The sequence below is a fragment of the Diabrotica virgifera genome, chromosome 5, assembly GCF_917563875.1.
Source record: "Diabrotica virgifera virgifera chromosome 5, PGI_DIABVI_V3a".
NCBI lineage: Eukaryota > Metazoa > Arthropoda > Insecta > Coleoptera > Chrysomelidae > Diabrotica > Diabrotica virgifera.
The window spans coordinates 36,068,114-36,089,949 of NC_065447.1; the positions used below are offsets into that span (position 1 = coordinate 36,068,114).

The 21,836-nt window shown below is 33.7% G+C and overlaps 1 protein-coding gene across 3 annotated transcripts in view; it reads right to left on the reverse strand.

The window, feature by feature from the left end:
• Positions 1-21,836, reverse strand: part of LOC126885685 (protein PALS1) — a 667,108-nt gene that overhangs the window by 128,746 nt on the left and 516,526 nt on the right. For all 3 annotated transcript variants that reach the window (XM_050652389.1, XM_050652391.1, XM_050652392.1), the window contains one exon: positions 9,908-10,174. In XM_050652389.1, the coding sequence (XP_050508346.1) occupies positions 9,908-10,174 (267 nt within the window). The remainder of the gene's footprint in view (positions 1-9,907; positions 10,175-21,836) is intronic.

Here is a 21,836-nt window from a genome sequence, read left to right on the forward strand (position 1 = left end):
ATTTTACTGACTCAATGGTACTGATCTGGTTGTTATTAAGAACCAAGGGTTGAAGAGCTCCTTTATAGGATAATGCTCCTGTTTTATTTATCTAAGTGAAAAGAGAGTAAATACAGTCGGACCAGGATTTTATTGTAAGTAAATAAATAAGTGATATTGGAAATCAGCAAACTTTTGCTTACATCAGTAAAAAAAATTCCAGTGATTTTTAAATTGCAATGTCATTAATAAAGAAAAGGAAAAGTAGAAGACCCAATACTGAATGTACATATTCACAAGGCATTCATACTGAATGTATTCTACTGGTATCCCACAAGGTTCAGTATTTTTTATACCACACGTAACATTATTAATGATATTACTTTTGTTCTAGTTCGCTACTTGGATATGAATATTGCTGTTTGTTTTAATTTTTAAATTTTTTTATGCTTACTAGAAAGCTTCTCCTATATTTTTATTAAAACATAAATATATACATATCAAATATATGTTATTACCTTTATAAAATAAAAACGGTATTCGTAGGTAATAATGAAATTTACTGAAAATCTCGACATTAGATAGACTTCCGTGTTTCACAGTAACATCTATCTACATATAATTATTTTACCTTTGAGTCTCTTGAATATTTTCCCTGTACCCTGAATATAAATTACTCTCAAAATTCCCGTGCATTCTACAGCATTGTATATACAAGGTCCTCATAATGTCACCTAAAAATCTCATTAAACAAATCTGTAAACACCATGTACCGTACATTGTTCATATTTACAGTGCTATGATTTTCCACTAGAGTAAACATACTGGAAGGGCCCATAAAGCACGCTGGTATGCGATGATTATAATAACCATCATTTATTTATTCATTAATTACATCAAACAGGCTTTGTCAATATGGTTTCCCCACACAAGCCGCACCACGTTGCCGCATGTTAAATTAAATTTTATTAACATGACGGTAATGGCACAATAGGATGTGTACTGTTACAATAGCTCAACGGCGTGATTTAGAAAGTAGTGGACTAACGCCGTATGGCCTAAATCGAATTGCATATAATCACATATTAACACCCGACTTCAGCGGAAATGTTTGTGTGACGAATTCATTTAAAAGAGATATTAATGCTTTTAAAAATGGAAAATAATACATTATAAAAGCAAATAGTCTTCACATCAGAGGCGTATCAGCCGTATCAATTATACGGGATGCATGGCATGCAGGGGCCTCGGCATGTCGAAACAAAGATTCCGTTAAAAAAAGGAACTAAATATTCTACAATTTCACTATTAGATCGTTTTGAAACAGTGTTTATTGTTTCGATATCGGCATTTTCGTGTAATAAGGTAAGTGCGAAGGTAAGTGTTCGTGGAACAGGTTAAAAATTTGGAACGGTCATACCACGAAAACGGCACATGTATTTTGTCCGACAGAACAGACTTAAACTCTCCGAACAGAGATTAAGCTCTCATGCAAAAATCAGACTGCTATTTATCACCAAATGGGCGTTTTAATGAGTGGAACATGTAGAATATGCCAAATGACAGAAATTATGACAGGTGATAAATAGCAGTCTGATTTTTGCATGAGAGTTTAATCTCTGCTCGGAGAGTTTAAGTCTGTTCTGTCGGACAAAATAAATGTGCCGTTTTCGTGGTCTGACCGTTCCAAATTTTTAACCTGTTCCACAATTAAAACTGCCCTTGTTACAGTGTTCCCATATATCAAAGTTTATCCGACTAGACACCCTTAAGCTAATAACAAATTTTCAGCTTGCTATTAATCAACTTCTTTTCATACGCGGGATCCAGACCTATATTGCCACTCCCCATAAATTTATTAATTTGTCCCTTGAGTCACAGATGACCATGTAAGCTCAAATGTCGAACTAAAACAACCGCTCTATTGTGTCTAATTAATATAAAAGAGTATAAAACATAAATCGCCATTTTTGTTCCGCAGTAGTAATGATCCTAATATTGCCATGGCAATATTTGGAACCTAACATGAAAATTTACTTTTTATTAATAAAAACTTTCTTTTCAACAGAATGCAGAATAGAAAGAGAGCCATGTGGTCTGAGGCGAATCTCATTGCAGCGTTAGAAGCAATAAGGCTAAGGCTCCACGGGCGACAAATTTACGCTAGCAGTAGCCGTAAAACGAGCTTAAGGTTCCGCGGAACGGAATAGGAATAGCCGAACTGAACCGACCACACGACTGTCGCCCGTGAAGCCTTAGCCTAAGGCAGGCCGCACATCAAAGAAACATGAAACGTAAATTACGTTTCATGGAAATAAAACAGTGCTAAACAAATATACGTCCGGCCATTTATGAAACTCTCCGAAAATAAAAATGTGTCATGAGCATGAATCACACTCGTTTCATTTGTAGGCGGACTTTGAGATTTGTTTAGCAGTGTTTTAGTTTCATGAAACATGTTTTTCGTTTCATGTTTCATGTTTTTAGTTTCATGTTTCTTTGGTGTGCGGCTTGGCTTAGAGCTGGAAGCAGTATAAGCCAAGCTTCATTACGATATGAAATACCTCGAACAACACTTGGACTACATTATCGCAGCCAAAAGTTAAACGACTTGGAAGGAAAAGTGTTTTAAGTTTTGAACAAGAAAGAGATCTAGTTCGCAGAATTCATAAACTAGCAGAGGTGGACATGCCAATAACCAGTAAAATAGTAAGAAGAAGTGTATTTTCGTATGCGATGATAATGAACATTTCTAATCCTTTTTCTGATACATCTAAATTAGCAGGAAGGAAATGGCTGAAATTATTCTTTGCAAGACATCCCGATGTGGCTAGAAGGAAGGCTCAGCAAAAAGAGCACAGAAAATGAATCCATTTATTGTGCAAGAGCACAGAAAATGAATCCATTTATTGTAAAGAAGAATATTCATTAAATTGGAATTCATTGCAATGAAATTGGAATCAAAACAGATGATATAATATAACATATATTATATGATATGAATTTACTATAAGTTTCCTTCTAACTTCTGAAACAACTGAATATTCTGAGTGTATATTTAACTAAAACTTCTAATTAAAACAATGTACGAATCCCTCTCAACACACTATTGACCCAAGGTACTTTTCAAACTACTTTTCAATGCTAATTGTTTGATTTAAAATAAAGTTGGAGGACTTAATGTTGCACTACTTCGTAAACTAAATAAGAGAATGAGAACTGTTACTTCAAAGTTTGCTCCAAGAGATTCTCTCCTTGTTCTTTTAGGTAATATATTTGAACAGTGTTATGCTGTCTGCATTACATTTTGTTACAAGCATATACAGACAGAGCGACTGGAGAATCCCTTGAGTTTTAAAAGAATGTACCCAACTTTTTTAGGCGTATTCATTCAAATAAGGAACTGCCGAATAGTAATATGACTCGAAACAAATCACTTGGGAAAACTGAAACTACATTCCTCCAAGAAATTAACGCAGCACCTTAAGAATGGCCAACCCGACTAAACTATCGGCCGATTAAAAGTCTGCAGTCTGCGGGGGTTCTTATTTTTTTTAACAATATCGCTGTAATCATATTGTTCCTAAACAGGTAAATTGCCATTGTATACCGGCTGTACCAATCCAAAAAGGTGTTTTTTTCTCAAAGTTCATCACACCCTGTGGAATATTCTAGCATTTATAACATACTGAAATTAAAACCCAACTATAGCCTCCGATTTGCTTAACATTCTGTTTTTTTATTCAATCGCTTATGTTGGATAAGTTAGGTACTTTAACAACTAGCCAAGTCTTTCATCAATGGTGTGCGACAAACTTTACGGGTAATTCTACAAAAAAAAAAGAAAGTTTGCTTTATAAACGTATGTCCGCAAATGCTTCGTTTCTGAGATACAGGGTGTTTAAATTTTTCTTACAAACTGACGTTTTATTTACTGCTCTAAAACCAGTTGAGATATGCAAATAAAATTTGGTGGGTTTTAACAGGTAGTTATTGCGCAATTTTTGACATTTTTTACAATTAATAATTTTATATTTACCATTGGCGTGCATACGGGTAATATGACTCATATGCGCGCCAATGAAGAATATAAAACTTTTAATTGTATGTTAAGAAATGCGCAATAAACCTCTTAAAACCTACCAAATTTCATTGGCATGCATTTGCAACAGTTTGCGGACATATGTTTATACAGCAAACTTTCATTATTTTTTCATGCAGAATTGCCCCTTAAAGTTTGTCGCACTTCGTTTAGAAACACCCTGTAATGATAAAGAACATGGTTAGTTGTTTAACGCACCTAAGTTTTTTATTATCCAACATAAGCAAATGAATTAAAAAACAGAATGTTAAGAAAGACTGAGGCTATATTTGGGTTTTAATTTCAGTATTTTATAAAAGCTAGAATATTCCACAGTGTGTGCTGAACTTTGAGAAAAAAAAAACAGAGTTTGATAGATACACCCGGTATACAATGACAATTTACCTGTCTAGCAACAATATTATTACAGCGATATTGTTAAAGAATAAGGCTATAACATATTAAAAAAATCACTTTAAATCAGATCACAGGTTTAGAAAATTCGAGACGTCAAAAATGAGCGATTTTGAAGGTGGGGCGTTAAATTCTTGGAGTAGTGCATAGAGCTGCATAATTTACAAAATGAACTACCTACATGATAATCGGTAACGAGCGATCCACAATTATTGGGATCAAAGTTAGTCGTGCAAAAATTACGTATGTCTTGTTTTAATCTGAATTTATATCATTGGTTTATCAATTAATTTTGATTAACATTATAAAACATAAAAAACAGTCAAAACCTTTAACACAGAATCAAAAATAAAAATAATTAACAAAATTATAAGTAACAATAATAAATAAAATCAAACAAGATGCTGTATATGTCCACCACCAACATCTCTACATAACCTAACTTTTCTTGTTAAGTTGACGTACACTGCAAACTTGACGTAAACTGCAAACTTGACGTAAACTGCAAACTTGACGTAAACTGGAAAGTATATCTGAATTAAGAATAGACATGCACTGTATAGCTAGTATATCTGAATTAAGAATAGACATGCACTGTATAGCTATCTCTATCATTCAGAGCCACCTATGGTGACAATAATTTTGGATCACACGTTATATTTGTTAATAGCAGTTAATTAACGGCATTTGAAAGATCATATAGTGAAATTTTAATGTAAAAAGTTTGAAAAAGATTTCCTTTGAACGTCTCGACGTTGAACATGACCAAACCATCTTAACCCATGCTCTCTCATTTTGGCATCAATTGGTGTCACACCTAGACTTCCCCTAATATACTCATTTCTAATTTTATCCTTCTTTGTCACTCCACTCAACCATCTAAGCATTCTCATTTCCGCCACATGCATTCGTTGTTCCTCTTTCTTTTTCACTGCCCAACATTCAGTTCCGTACATCATAGCCGGTCTTATGGCTGTTTTATAGAATTTTCCCTTCAGCTTCATTGGATTTTTTCTGTCACACACACACCACTAGCTTCTTTCTACTTCATCCATCCAGCCCTAATTCTACTGCATGCATCTCCATCTATTTCTCCATTACTATGTAATACGGATCCTAGGTACTTAAAACTATTGCTTTTCACAATCATTTCACCATCCAAAGATACCATTTTATTTGTAGTAACTCCATCTTTAAATGAACATTCTAAATACTCTGTTTTTGTCCTACTAAGTTTTAAACCTTTTTCCTACAGAGCTTGTCTCCACTGTTCCAGTTTTTGTTCTAAGTCTCTTTCACTATTTCCTATTAACACTACATCATCAGCATACATTAAGCACCATGGAATGCTACCCTGTAGTTTAGCTGTTATCTGGTCCAAAACTAATGAAAATAAATAAGGACTAAGCACCGAGCCTTGGTGCAATCCTACTTTCACCTGAAATTTATCAGTCTCTCCCACACCTGTTCTAACACTAGTCGTTATTCCCTCATACATATCTCTCACAATCTTTACAAATTCGCCAAGGACTCCTTTCATATTGAGTGCCCACCACAGAATCTCTCGAGGAACTCTATCATATGCTTTCTCAAGATTAATGAATACCATATGAGCGTTGGTCTCTTTATTCCTGTATTTTTTCATCAGTTGCCTTACAATGAAAATTGCATCTGTTGTTAATCTGCCCTGCCCTTGTGAGTATTCAATTACCTGATGTCGATCTTGGCCATGAAGACTCCCGAAAAGGAATGGAGTCAAATGTTCCCAATTTTATAAAATAGCAAAAAAGTGGTACTTTTAGGTTTCAGTTTCTAATTTGATTTTCGCTAATTTTTCTTCAATTTTAATTGTAAAACCTAGCTATAAATATCTAATAATCAGAAGCCTATATTCTACCTCCCCGAAAGAAAAGTATTTTTCCACCTACCTCTACCGAAAGTATACTTTTCCGGACCTGATTGTAGGGAGCAAAGTTGTACTTTTCCTCCCTAGGGAGGAAAATATTTTTCCTCCCTAGGGAGGAAAAGTAAAAGTGACGTCATGGTATTTCATTCATGAAATGTAACTTATTGACGCCCTGTACAATATCTATTTTCTATTACGTAAGTTTCTATACATTTTAACGTTTATTTATAAAACACTCTGTATTTTGCAGAATGGTAAAAAACAGTAAATTGTTATTTTGATTTAACAATGTTTACATTATTAATTTGACTTATATTTGACAGTTGACAGTTATATTGTACGTACTTGTTAGTTTTAGTTCTAATAAATTTTGTTGGTTAGTTACATAAATTAAGTAAAAATGAAAAAATGACTTGTTATTTGAGGAAGGTGGAAAAACCATATGTATAACATGGGAGTAAAGTGCCTTTTCCTCCCTTGAATGATTACTGCCCTCCGCTACGCGTCGGGCAGTAAACTTCATTCTCGGGAGGAAAAGTAGCACTTTCCTCCCTTGTTATACAAATAGCTATTCCTTTTGCGTTTAATTTATATAACTACATACTAATATTTTTAGGAAAAAACCACTAAAACCATTAAACATTCCAAGAATGTTAAAAACCGTTTTGGATAAAACCAGAATGAATAGTGCACCATTCACTATTTGGTAATCGTTTGGAATTCCACCGATATTACGAGAGATATAAATACAGGTAAAAGTAGAGGTGGGAATCCTTTTATTTTTAAATTGCGTTATTTTGTAACGGAAATTTTGATATGCAATAAAAATCATGAATTGAAAAAATGACAATACAATCAAAAGTTACTGTAAGCTGTTTTTTTCTGCGGAAAGCTCTTTAAAATACTTTTTGCCGAGAATATCACAGTAACTAGTAACGTACCGACTGCCACACTGGGAGATATTGTCAAACTATTCGTGCTCTTCGATATAATAAACAATTCCCTTTGTACTTCATTTTAACGAAACTTCATTATCATAAACAATGTTTCAAAGAACAAATTTGGACCCAAATATTCTGATACAAAATAGGAACTACGTTACAGTAAACCGCATCTAACTACTGCCGTTTGATACTGGTTCATTTCGAAATTAATAACATCCTCCACATAACGAGACTTGCCTGGAATTTGTGAGCACATCGATACGCAAACAGTTGATCCTGTGAGATTAATTTTAATATAAAATTGATAAACAGTAACCAAAATCGATGAACTTTTCAAAACATGATCACACTTTTTTTTTGCTAAGGAACAAAATACCAATAGACACATGAGGAAAATGAATGTTACTTTAAAATTTAAGCTATTTAGCGAGAAGCTAGCGGGAAAAGAAAGTCTAAACAAACATTGGTTTGACGAAGAGTGTCAGAGAGAAAAAGAGATACCATAATAAGTTGAAATTAAAAGAAATAGAAGAAGAGTTGAAAAACAAAGAGGCGAGGTCGTTCTATCAAGAAGTTGCGAAAATTAGAAAAGGTTATTAAAGTAACTGCAGTATATGAAGGGAATAAGGGAACTAGGGCTTATAAGGGAATTAATTAGGCAGTTTAAGAACCCAAATAAATTCAAATTACGTTTCTAGACAAGACAAAGCACATTAAATAAGAAGGAATAGGATACTCTGAAAAGATGGGAAAGCAAAATATTCAGACGTGTATTACTCGGAGGAAGGAAGACAGAAGACGGGTGGGAGAGAAGAACCAACAACCAATTAATGGCTTTGTACAATGAACATACCATCACCAGGCTCGTCAAGTCGCAAAGGATTAGATGGTTGCCATCTGAATGGCTAAAATAGTTATGACCAGAAAACTAATCGGTCCCACAAGAGAAGGTAGACACAGAACGAGGTGGACTGAACACGTGAAGAGGGACTGAAAAAGAAAGATACAAAACAGAAGTGAATGGAGAAATATTCGTCATCAGGTCCTTTAGATTAATTAATAATTTTGTACATTCTTAAGTTTGAGTTTTGTTTAAAATAGTTATAATTAGTTAATCTATTTTATAAAAATGCCCTAGGTCTTAACAACCTGTTGTGCGTATCAATAAATAAATGAATTTGTTATTGCTGTAATGAGTAATAATCTCTCTAAAGTTCCTTAGTAGATAGTTGGTTACAGTTACAGTATAGGTACTACTGAAAGGATACGTTTTTTTATTTAAAATTACCAATAATTTTCTTACTTACTTACAAAATATATTTTAATTCAATATTGATATAATATAATTGACATTTGTTATATCTTTTAACTTCTCCCATCCCATTAGATGTAACTATATTTCCCTGTTAAAAATAGGCCTGGATCCCGCGTACCAAAAAAAAGTTGATTAATAGCAATCTGAAAATTTGTTATTAGCTTAAGGGTGTCTAGTCGGACAAACTTTGATGTACGGAAAAACTAGAACAGGGGAAGTTTTAATTGTGGAACAGTTTAAAAATTTGGAAAGTCAGATTACGAATACGTCCCATGTATTTTGTCGGACATTACATCCAATTGATTTGTTACCCTTTCATTAAACTCTCATGCAAAAATCAGACTGCTATTACTAACCAACATGATTCCTGTCATTTGACATGTTCTTCGTGTTCCACTCATTAAAATGTCCAGTTGGTAATAAATACGTCTGATTTTTGCATGAGAGTTTAATAAAATGGTAACAAATCAATTGGAAATTCTGTCCGACAAAATACATGGAACGTTTTTGTAGTCTGACGTTCCAAATTTTTAACCTGTTCCACAATGAAAACTTCCCCTGTTCCAGTGTTCCCGTACATCAAAGTCTGTCCGACTAGACACCGTTAAGCTATTAACAAATTTTCAGCTTGCTATTAAGGTGAAACAGTAGCGATCAACAGGTAGCCAAAACGCGTTCCAAGATTGCCGCTGTAATTTTGAATATTTTTTCGAGATATTTGGCACACAAATTACTCTGTAATTAAATACAATATTAAAAAAACGAGCCTGTACCGCCATTAAGAAGATAAAAAATACACTTTCTTCAAATAAACTTTTTTATCCGATGCCTAGATTTTGTGTCATTTTGGAACTACTAATGAAATCAAAAAATTTAGTAGTTCCAAAATGACACAAAATCTAGACATCGGATAAAAAAGGTTATTTGAAGAAAGTGTATTTTTTTGTTCTTCTTAATGGCGGTACAGGCTCGTTTTTTAATATTGTATTTAATTACAGAGTAATTTTCACATATTAATATATTTTTCAAATTGGGCTCTGTACCGCCATTCTTTATTATATTACGAATACGTGCGCAAAATATCTCGAAAAAATATTCAAAATTACAGCCGCAATCTTGGAACGCGTTTTTGCTACCTGTTGATCGCTACTGTTTCCTCTTAATCAACTTTTTTTGGTACGGGGAATCCACGTCTAAGTCTAAAATATCTTGAAAATAAGTTCCAAAATAACTACTACTAGAATCGTAAGTTCCCATCTCTTTCTTACCTGATATTTTTTAATGCTATCTAACTGATCTTGAGTAGGCTCTGCGCACACTGGCGTTGTGGCGGTCGGGGCGGCATTACTACTAGGGGTGATGCTATTGTTATTGGTAATTCTGGCGGGTAACTGTGGAGCAGGTGCCCTGTTGACTAGACGACCGTCCTTTTCGATCTTGAGGTGATCGCGGGGCGGCGGTACGGGTTTCGTCGTTGCGGCGGTACTATCGGATAATAATGAGGTTTGACACACGGTGGAATCGTTTAGCCCACTCTGTAACAATTAAAAAAAAACCTTTAAAAACAAGTAATAAATGGGATAATTTAAATATTTAATTTAAATATTTTCCACCAATAATTTTTTTAAGAAACAATACTACTGCCACCACCTTACTTATAAATTAAAACGTTAACTTAAAAGTTGCAGAAAGGTGAATAATTAAATGCACTTGAATTAATCATTGCTGGTTTAGGAACGTAAAATCCTCCGAGTGGTATAGGTACGGCCCGTGCAGACCCAGATATAGCAAATTTGTTTTCCTGTTAGACAAAAATTGGTTATGCTATGGCTGTTCAAAGTTTGCATACACTCGGGATTAGTGACTCGTTCAAGCCATTTTAACTACAGCCTTTTTAAAAATAAGCACTTTGAACCGATGAAACTTACAGATCGTTTAAAGAATAAATAAGAAAAGTAACTTGTGAAGCGGTAACGATTAATTTTATTTGGGATGCTAATCTACTAATTAGATCGCGATTCTTTTTACGAAAAAATAAAAAAATAAAATATCGAAAAAATATCCTTAGCAAAAGTGTAGCTTATAAAAAAACCCAAAAAAATGGTGTATGGTATGTTTAACAGTAAATGGTTTGAGTTCAATTAGTTACCACTATAAACATCCTGGATTAACCGATAATAGTATAAAAGGCCCGGTTTCAGGTAAAATTTATTTCAGGCTTTATTATGGGAGTACCGTCTAGTCAGTGTTAATTGCAAAAGACCAACTCTGTCTACCTCGGTGGCTTATCGCTCCGGGTGGGTCTTAACAATGGGCCAGGTCAGATAAATTTAATAATATTTACGACCGCACTAATTGAATTCAATCATTTACTGTTGAACAAACCATATCAGTAAAGTCTATCAATCAAATAAAAACAAAGTTGTAGCTCATGAAAAATACGTTCTTATTAGTCTAATTCCAAATCGAATATTTCAAGGTGAAATCACCGAAAAATTAAGCACTTTTCGGGAAAAACCCATTTAAACTTTTTTAAAGTGTTTTAAGTGCTTTGTTTTAATTGTTAACACAAGTTTTAGCATTAAAAATAAGCAAGTTCCGCTCAAAATAAAGTTGGCCCTCTTCTTTTTTTGTAAGAAATCATGAAAATCTCGCCGTGTTTAGTTCCCCAAATGAAATTAATCGCTACCGCTTTACAAACTATTTACTTACCTATCTATTTTTTATATGTTGTTCTGAAGCTATTTCCTTATGGCATTTTTATGATTAACTATTTAGTGGGAAATAAATAAATAGTATTTTGTATTTTGACAACGAAACCCGATTTGGGATTCGAAACGTTAATAAAATTATTTTTTCAATTTAATTGTGGCTTATTTCCCACTAAATAGTTAATTATTTTTTATATGATCTGTCAGTCTCACCGGTTTAAAGTGTTTATTTTTGAAAGGGTTATAATCGAGAAAGCTTGAATGGGTCACTAATCACGAGTGTATGCAAATTCTGAACAGCCATATCTTAACCAACTTTTGTCTTACAGAAAAACAAAATGAAACTAGCATATTTATAATAGCAAAACCTACATTTTTTTACTCTTTAAGATTTTTGTTATCACTAATACTTTTTAAGTTATTTTGAAAAAATGAAATTTTTCAAAAAATTTTAGAAAACGTTTTTTTAATATAAAACCAAATGTTTTCAAAAATAAGCACTTCAAACCAATCAAACTTACAGATCTTATAAACAATACACAGACAGTTAAAATAGATGGTAAAGCCAAACGAATATTTTCATTTAGGGTGCTAAATAGAGGGAGGTTTTCACGCTTTTTTTTATCAAAAAAAGGGGCTAACTTTTTTTTCAGTGTAACTCGTTTATTTTTGATGCTGTAAACTTTTGTAAAAAACAAATAATAAGCTTTTTTTCGCTATTTTAAAAATCTTAATAAGGTTTTCCCGAAAAACGCTTCTTTCTTCGGTGATTTCGCGTTGAATTATTCGATTTGGAATTAGACGAATAAGAACGTATTTTTCATGAGCTACAACTTTGATTCTACTCAATTTGTAGACTTTACTGGTACACCATTTTTTTCGTTTTTTTTATAGGCTACACTTTTGCTAAAAATATTTTTTTCGATAAAATATTTACTTTTTGAGTTATTTGGGAAAAAACGGTCTGAAAAGCAGTTTTTTTGTCGAAAAATCAACATTTTAAATCGCGAATAACTCGAAAAGTATTGACTTACGTAAAAAACTTTATAGAACAAAAGGTGCTTAAAATAAGTCAATTTATCCATTTCCGGCCTTATTTTAAACACGCGTTTTTCACCCCCCAGAAGGGGTAAATGTCACCCCCCAAGTAAAAGCAACCAACGGCACAAATTCAACTTTGAAGTGGAGGGTAAGTAGAACCTAAATCCAAATTTTCATGCAATTCGGAGTTGCCCCTGGAAATTACACTCCAAAACGGTCATTTATTGGGCTACAATTCCAGATCATTTACTTGTACTATTGACTATTAAACACATAGTTTCAAAAGTTATCACCAAAAATTATGCTCATTTTTATAGTTGATATTTTCGTGAACAGATTAACGGACTCCGCTATTTTTTTTATTATTTTAGATTTATCTTCGGTATTTACATAGGTGGGCAAAGGTTTACTCAAAATACTTTTTTGAAATTATAGATACCGAGTAGCAAAAAAGAAACTTAAGTTTGAGACACCCTATAAGGCGGACAAGGTACAAGTGAGGCCTATAGAATCAAAACTTCCATGTTTTGAAATTTTTCATAAGACTAAAAAAACTTTAAAAATGTAAATAATAACATTTCTTTTCTTCCACACGCGGTATAAGTTCAAAAAAGAAGTTTGAGTAAACCTTTGCACAACTGTGTAAATACCAAAGAAAAATCTAAAATAATTAGCGGATTCCGTTAATCTGTTCATGAAAAAAGCAACTAAGTATGAAACGGCGTTATCGAAATGCCTCCCTCTTTTTCAGGTAAATATTTTCATACATGAAATGCCTCCCAGGTACAATCGAAATGCCTCCGTTTCGTTAATCATTTAGGCTGATATTTTGTCTACTTAATCTCTGTATAATGACACAACGTTGCCAAATCATAATTTAAATAGGTAGTATCTATCTATTTTGATTTTTCTAATTCTTAATGCAGTGTACATAAAATCTGTTTCACATAAATATTTCACAGTACGAAATACATATTTCTTTTTAGAAAAGAAAGTTGTTTCCCGGCAATCTAATATCCAGCTTTTCTGGGTAACTCCAATTCCGATTCTAATCTCTTCCATACTTATAATTCCATTTTAAATTCCATAAATAGGTGCTTTTACCTTAATCTTTTTGTTTGTTTATATTCTCTGGGTAATTCCAATTCCGATTCTAATCTCTTCTTAACGATTCCATGAATAGGTACTTTTTCCTTAATCTTTTTGTTTGTTTATATTCTCTTTTGTAAATTGTGCTAATGGGCTAAATGTTGTATAAATACTTGAAAGTTTATTAGTTTCTGCATCAGTCAGTTTGTCTATTTCAAGCTTGTCAGTTCGTCGATTTCAAGATCAAATTGTGTTTAATCATAACATCCGAAATAATAGAATCAACAATAAGTGTCAGTCAAAAGGGTAAACCTTTACTATCAATTGATGGTTTTACATTCGGTTTTCAAAAAATGTTGGCCAAAGATACAGTAAAACGGTGGACATGTACTAAAAAAGCCTGCAAAGCATTTGTGAAAACACAGGGATGTGAAAATACGATAGTGGAATCAATATTAGATCATAACCACGAGAAGTTGTCTGCCGAAGTTTACAATAGAAAAGCCGTAAGCAATTCAATAAAAAGAGCAGCCGTGGAAGATCTCAGCGAAAAACCAATGAAACTCATCTGTAAAGAACTTAAGAAGACAAATATAGAGACATTTACTATCAATGATATCAATAGAGTGAGACAAAATTTATATTATGCTAGAACCACAAACTCTTTAATTAAACTTCCCAAAAATATATCTGACTTTCATAAAGCTCTCGATTCATCTTCTGTTATTACAAATAGAAATGAAAATTTTATAATTAAAAATGACAAAGATAATCATATTGTTATATTAACATGTTTTTCAAATCTTCGTTTTCTTTCGACTGTTTCCAATTGGTATGTTGACGGAACTTTTGAATACTGTCCCCGTTTTTTCACTCAATTGTTTAGTATACATGGCTTGAAAAACGGACATTATAATATTATTCCTCTTGTCTTTTGTTTACTTCAAGATAAAATGTCATCTTCACATTATCTAGCTTTTAAATATATCATAGAAGAATGTTTTAAAATTAATTATCCTGTTTCCCCTAAAGTAATAACTTCAGACTTTGAAATTTCCATTCATAATGGTATGGCGTATGGCATTTCCCGAAGCAGATCTTCATGGAAGTCGTTTTCATTTGGGTCAGGCATGGTATAGAAAGGCTCAAGCACTGGGATTAGCTCCAGAATGCCAGGTATTGACTCAACCGAAATTACGCATTTTCTTATTTATATTTTTGGTCTTTCATTCTTACATCCTAAAGATGTTAGCGATTTTTTTGCCATAGATTTGGCAGAAATTAAACCAGTCGATGAAAGAGTCACCCAGTTTTGTGATTATCTTGTTGATAATTACATTTCTGAAAATTCGACATTTCCTCCACATCTTTGGGCTGAGCACTCTTCATCCTTACAAAGAACCACAAACCCATGCGAAAGTTTTCATTCCAAGTATAATTCTTCTTTCTACTGCCCTCATCCTAACATTAATAATTTTATTGATGTAATTTTACAATTTCAAATAAATACCTACATTAAAATGAATTCTCTTTCGACACCAAAAAAAATTGTTGCGGAAAGTACAGCAAAAATAAATTTTCTAAATGAAAAAATTTTAGAATTAAGAGAATGTAAAATAAATAGATTAGAATTTGTCAAAGTAGTATCATATAAATTTAGGAAAAATATTTTGTAATTTTATATTTCTATACACATTTTGTAATATTTTCCAAATAAGTTTTTTTGTGATGTTATTTTTAATAAATCTATAAAATACTTAAAATGTTTTTGTATTTTTTGTTAAATTATTAATAATAAAAAATAATGGTTATTATAAAATATATATTATAATGGTTATAAAACTAATTATATATGTATAAGTTAGTTAAAATTTATAAATACCGCCTAGTCTCAATAATGTTTAATACATAAAGGTTGAAAATAAAATAAATTAAATAACAAAATACCAATTTTGCCAAAAATTTACAAAGGAACGAAGATGCGGCAACGTCGCACCTTCACATAAAGATTAGAAGCATGTAATTTATTTAAAGCTTGGGAGGCAATTCGTATGTGACCATTTTAGCGACAGGTAAGAAATCCTATTTCGGGAGGCATTTCATATGCGGCCGTATGAAAATGAGCATAATTTTAGATGATGCATAACTTTTAAAACTATGTGTATTATTATGTGTCATATTGTAAATATACTGCGAGTTAATAATAAAAAAAATAAACGATCTACCTGCAGCACTGATTTTCTGATTTATGCAAAATCAAAACCGTTGCTTTTCGTCCGAATCGTATGTTATTAAGTCAATCTCTAGGGACACGACAATTGGACCGTTTCCTGTGCTGTGTAAACACGGCGAACGACAACGAATCGGGGCAGTAAGCACTTTTTCACTCTACAACAAATGAATTTCCGGTCACAGGTACATCCGTTCTGCGAGACGCACCTTTACTTACGAGACCTTTTATTTTGTTTTTCTAGAAACAACGGAATTGGAATTTAACCCACTAAATAGAGATGACTATTGCGTACCGGATAATAAGCCATTGTTTTCCGCCTTTAATGTTCTCAATTAATCAATTTGGTTAGGAGCGATTCTGTATTATTTAATGTACCTTGAAAAAGTATGCGTAACACTGTTTTAACAAATATTTATGCAAGATGTAAGCAAGGGCTGTATTGTAGTAAATGTAATTATAAAAATCCACAAGGAAAAAGTTTTCCTGTAGTTTTATGTATACCATATAATACAAAAAACAATAAAATCCTTTATAACAGGTGTATATTAGGGTGGTCCAAAAAACTCAATTTTTTTTTAGAGACCAAATCTTAACACTCTAGAACAGTGGTCGGCAACCTTTTTCGGATGGCGGGCCATGTTCAAAATAAAATTTTTTATGCGGGTCGCATATTGAAATGTAGCTTAAATAGTCTTCTTCTTCAGTCTGTTTGCATCTATCCCTGGACAAAGGTCTCCCCATGAGTTCGTCACCTCTCTCTGTTTTGTGCTATTTAGTGCAAGTATCTACCCCTATTTTTGCTTTGACGTCGTCTAGCCATCGTTTTTGTGGTTTTGCTTTAGTATGACCGGGCTCGTGTGGTCTCCAATGTATAATGTTTCGCATCCACATTTCATTGCTTTGTCATGGCCAGTTCCATTTTATTTGCGCAATTTTTCCAATTGCATCTTCCACCTTCGTCCTGCGTCACACTGTCACACGTCCTTATTTTCGTTTATGTCCTTTCAGCTTAGTCCTAACATAGCTTGTTCGATGGACCTCTGTGTTGATCTTAATCTATATTCATCTTTCATCTATTTTAAGGCATTTATAACGTCCTCGTTAGTAATTTTGGTAGTTCAGATTTTACATTTAATATTTCCATACCGCGGGTTTCTGGTTTTTCTATGTTGAACGAGTATAATTCTGTATAAATAGTAATTTTCAATAATATTTATTAAATTGAATCGTTTATTTCAGAAAGGGGTCTAGTCACAAGTATCTACTTTTGAGAAAATCAAGTTTACACACTGTTTACAATCAACAAACAATCCCTTTATATAAAATAAAAATTCTACCTAACAACCTGGAGTATTTGTCAAAAAGAGTTGTATTTTTTAAAAATGTATCTTGTTAATTTGTTTAAGAAAAAAAATTAATTTTTTGCACTCATTTTGTCAAGATTTGTCACTTGACCCCTTTCTGAAATAAACGAATCAATTATTTTTGTCATTTATAGTGATTCCATTTATATCTGTTATCAGGTGTATTTGTTGTCGGTCTTTCCTATTTAGAGTTTTTAACACTTTCATACTCTTGATTTTCCCTTTAATATTTTCGATTTGTTCGGTATTTTAGTCCCTGATGTCTTGTCTTATTCTTTTTTTTTTATTGCCTTATTAAGTTCCTTATATTTTAGTGAATTTCGGTCCATGCAACTGTTGTCCTTAAGCGTCTGTTGTCTTTCTGTCTTTAATTTATTATTTTTCATAAGTTTGTTAATTTTTTCTAAAATTACATTAGTGCATTGACGGGCCGCGCAAATATTTCAAAGGGCCGCATGCGGCCCGCGGGCCGCATGTTGCTGACCCCTGCTCTAGAACATATGGAAGGCAGTGCTCAACAACATTTAGTTTTCATAAATTTCCGTAAAACACTTAAGTTTAGAAAAAAAGTTTTAGACGGCAAAAGCGAAGACGTTTCTGAACCAAAGGCTAAGAAGAGCCTTTTTGACATGAATGTGGCAGCGGCTTTAGACAGGAATAAAGTTTCCGATCGTAGAGTTGTAAGGCTTATCATTTCTATTGCTGCCGCACTTGGACATGATCCTCCGCAATTACCGCTTTCAAGAAGGTCTGTAAAAAGGCAACGGGAAGCAGCAAGACAGAATTTTTCGACAGGGATTAAATCAAACTTAGACATCAAAGAACCAATTGTTGTTCATTGGGACAGATGTCCTGCCCGACATTTTAGGTTCACAAAAGGTAGATAGACTACCAATGCTAGTTTCCTATGCTGGTGGAAATGAGAAACTATTGGGGGTGCCAAAATTGGCTAGTGGAATAGGTTTAAACACTGGAGACGCAGTACTTAAAACATGGGATCTCGATGATAAAGTCATTGGTATGGGCTTTGACACAACAGCCGACAATACTGGTCTTAAGAGTAGTGCATGCACTTTCCTTGAAAATAATCTGAATGAAGAACTTCTATGGCTTCTTTGTCGCCATCACATAATGGAAATCATTTTGAGCAAAGTATTTGCATTCTGTTTGGGACCATCAAGCTCTCCTGAAATTCCCATATTTAGAAGGTTGATGGAATGCAGTTGATCGATCAGATTACACACCATTAATTTTTCTCCATGGAGAAGCTGAGTTAAAAAACAGTGCCATCGAGTCCTTGCTACATCATCTTAGTAAGAAAGACCAGCCTCGAGATGACTACCTCGAACTTATTGAACTGACGCTGTTGGTGTTGGGACAATCAATAGAAAAAATTCACTGGAGAGCACCTGGGTCTATACACCACGCTCGGTGGATGGCTAAGCTTATTTATGCATATAACCTTTTCCTAGGTCAAGGAGTTTACCATCTCACAACCAAGGAGAAAGAAAGAAGACAGATTTATACGTTTCGGTGCACTTTTGTATGTGAAAAACGGGTTGAGGCTCCAATCAGCGCCAATGCAGCTTTCAACGACCTAATTTTTTGGAAAGAGGCTGGGACATACAGCGTCATTTATGAAGATATAGCTAAAACTATCAAAAAAGCCTTGCAGCCACATTTGTGGTACCTATCTGACGAAATGGACGGGTTATCACTTTTTTCTAATAAAGTGAGCCTTGAAAACAAAGTGAGCCTTGAAAACAAAGTGAGCATAGTGAATAAGATGTCTGTCCCGGCACCGCCAAGGATGAATAGAGGAAATGCCAAAAAGTGATGAATGTGAATTGGCAGATTTTGCTAATAGTAGAACAATGTTGTTGTTTACTAAGCCAAACATTATGCAAAGCTTTTTAAACAATCATCCAAGTGAATGGGAACAGGACCCAGAGTTTCAATCAAAGTGGTCAATGACATTGCAGAAAGAGGTGTAAAACTATTTCAAGATTTTAACAAACTCATAACAAATGATGAAGACGAAAAACAGCTGTTACTGTAGATTGTAGAGGCTAATTGAAAACAAGTCCTGACTGAGCCAACAAACAAGGCCGTTCTAGAAAGCCTACAGAAACCATCCATTTCCAAAGTCAAAATTAAAGAGTTCAGTTTTATTATGGTCTTCACTATAAAATGTACTTATTTTAAACATGGGTTCCAATGTAAAATAAACAAATTAAGTTTTTGTATCCTAACATGTCTTGTAATTTTTTCAAAAATCGATAAAAATATTCCCGATTTCATTATTTAAACAGTATTGAGCACATCCTTCCAAGTGACTTATGACTTTCATATTTTGGCTCCTTACCTCTTTTATCCACAAGGGGGTCTTGAGCACATCCTTCCAAGTGACTTATGACTTTCATATTTTGGCTCCTTACCTCTTTTATCCACAAGGGGGTCCCTTGGCTTTTACATTCAACTTGAGTTTTTCACATAAGATCTTGAACCACCCTAGTGTATATTTAAAATCCCTAAAAAGGGCTACATCACAGAACTAATTTTCGATTGGTTGACCAATCAGCATCAGTGCTTACGTCTATCTAACATGCTAACCACCAAAATATCGATTAAAAATGCGAACTTAAGCATGGATATTTAAAATATTCCATGTACTACGCCCTAGGTACCATCTGAGCTCTGATTCGACTTGTTCACATGATGACAGTATGGTAGCAAGTGATTTGATTGTTGTTTTTTTTAATGTAATTATAATTAATTAATTACATTACAATATACTAGGGCGGTCCGATAAGTACTGCCCAGCGTTGCTACAACGTCTTTAACCCGTCTGAAAAACACGCTTTCTCGAAGTATATAAAGTAGGCTTCTCATTTGATTTAAATTTCTGCCCAGCCAGTGCCTATTAAAGTTTGGAAACAAAAAGAAGTCACTGGGGGGTCCAAATCAGGAGAACAAGGTGGATGGTACAAGAGTTCCTAGCCCAATTCGACCAATTTCGCCATGTCGACGGCGGAGGTCTAAGCCGGTGCGTTTTCATTGTGAAAGAGCACTTTTTCTTCGCCAAATGGTATCGTTATTTCTCCAATTCAGCGTCGAATCGTCCCAATAATTTGGCATAGTAGAGCCCTGTGACCGTTTTGCCCTTGTTTAATTAGTCGATGTAGATTACACCTTGTGAATCCCAGATGGTCCGACGCTCCTACAGGGCATAAGGACAACGAGAAGAAGAAGAAGAATCCCAGAAAATGGTGGCCACCACCTTTCCGGGTGATAGAACAGTCTTCGCATACTTCGGAGCACGTTCGTGGGGTGCCGTCCACTCTTTCGACTTTTCCTTGATCTCATGACAGCTTTCTCATGCCCAAAATTTCATGCAGAATATGACCTACATACAATCCGACAAGTGAGAGCTGGCGGCTGACCTTCTCGTATTGTGTATTTCTCGTCGTGTATCTCACGCAAGGTCACCCGCCAGTTCTCTTTGTCGGATTGTAGTTTTTTGAGATGCCTACTATCTCGCGCAACTTCAGTTAGCGGTCGGTCAATAATACGAGATCATGGATTTTTGTCACGTTACCCTCCGTGGTAGCCATTTTCAAGAAAAATCCATTACAAGACATAAAAATATACGGGCATCACGTAGAAATTGTGAACGAGTTTAAATACCTGGGTTCCTGGCTAACGTCGGAGTTGGATCCCGAGTTATACAGGGTAGCGAGAAAGTATGGAAACACGATAATTTCTCGAAAACCGCTGAAACGCTTTTATATATTCTTGTAAGTAAGTGTTTTCTAATACGGTCGATATTATAGTGGTAATTACATTGTTGTCAAATCTTCCGTTTTTCTGGAAATCTAATGAACTTTCTTATTTTAAATGGAATACCCTGTATATTTTTTGCGTTTTAACGTCCTTAAAAAATACTGATGATTTTTTATGTTATATTCCCTATACCTAAATGCCATAATTTCTGAGTTATTACTACATTTATTAAAAACAATTTTTAAACAAATTATAAAAATCAAATTTTTCAGCCCGGATAGACATTATTTTAGATTCTTTGAATCATTAAAAACAAAAAAGGTATTTTGTAATTTTTGCCTAAAGTTAATCGTTTCATAGTTATAAACAATTTAAAACTGAAAAAAATCCAAAAAGGACGATTTTCTAGGTTCAAAAACACAAGTAAAACTAAATGGGCCCTAGGACTAGACTAGATAGAATGGAATAGAAATGGACTAGAAGGGCCTAAATTCAAGTTCAAACCTTATTTTATCAGCTACCGATAAGTAATTTGGGCTTATTGCATTTAAAAACACTCTTTTCTAGTTGTTAATGCGCTTCAATGCTTCAATATGCGCTTCAATAACAATTAAAAAAAAAAAACAATGTTTTAGAATAAAACGTGCCAAAAATTCTTATAGGGAGCTGATAAAAAAAGGTTTGAGCTTGAATTAAGGTACTTCATAATTTCAAAAATTATTTTTTTACGTGTGTTTTTGAATCTTGAAAATCGTAATTTTTCGATTTTTTTCAGTTTTACATTGTTTCTAACTCGGAAACGATTGGCTTTAAAGAAAAATTACGAAAGATCTTTTTTGTTCCCAATGATCCATAGAACCTAAAATGATGTCTATCTGGGAGAAAAAATTTGATTTTTTAAAGGGCCTAGCCGGGTAAGATGGTGAAAAGTGCTCCCAGCTCGATTTAATTCCATATAGGCCACTTTTTAGCACAT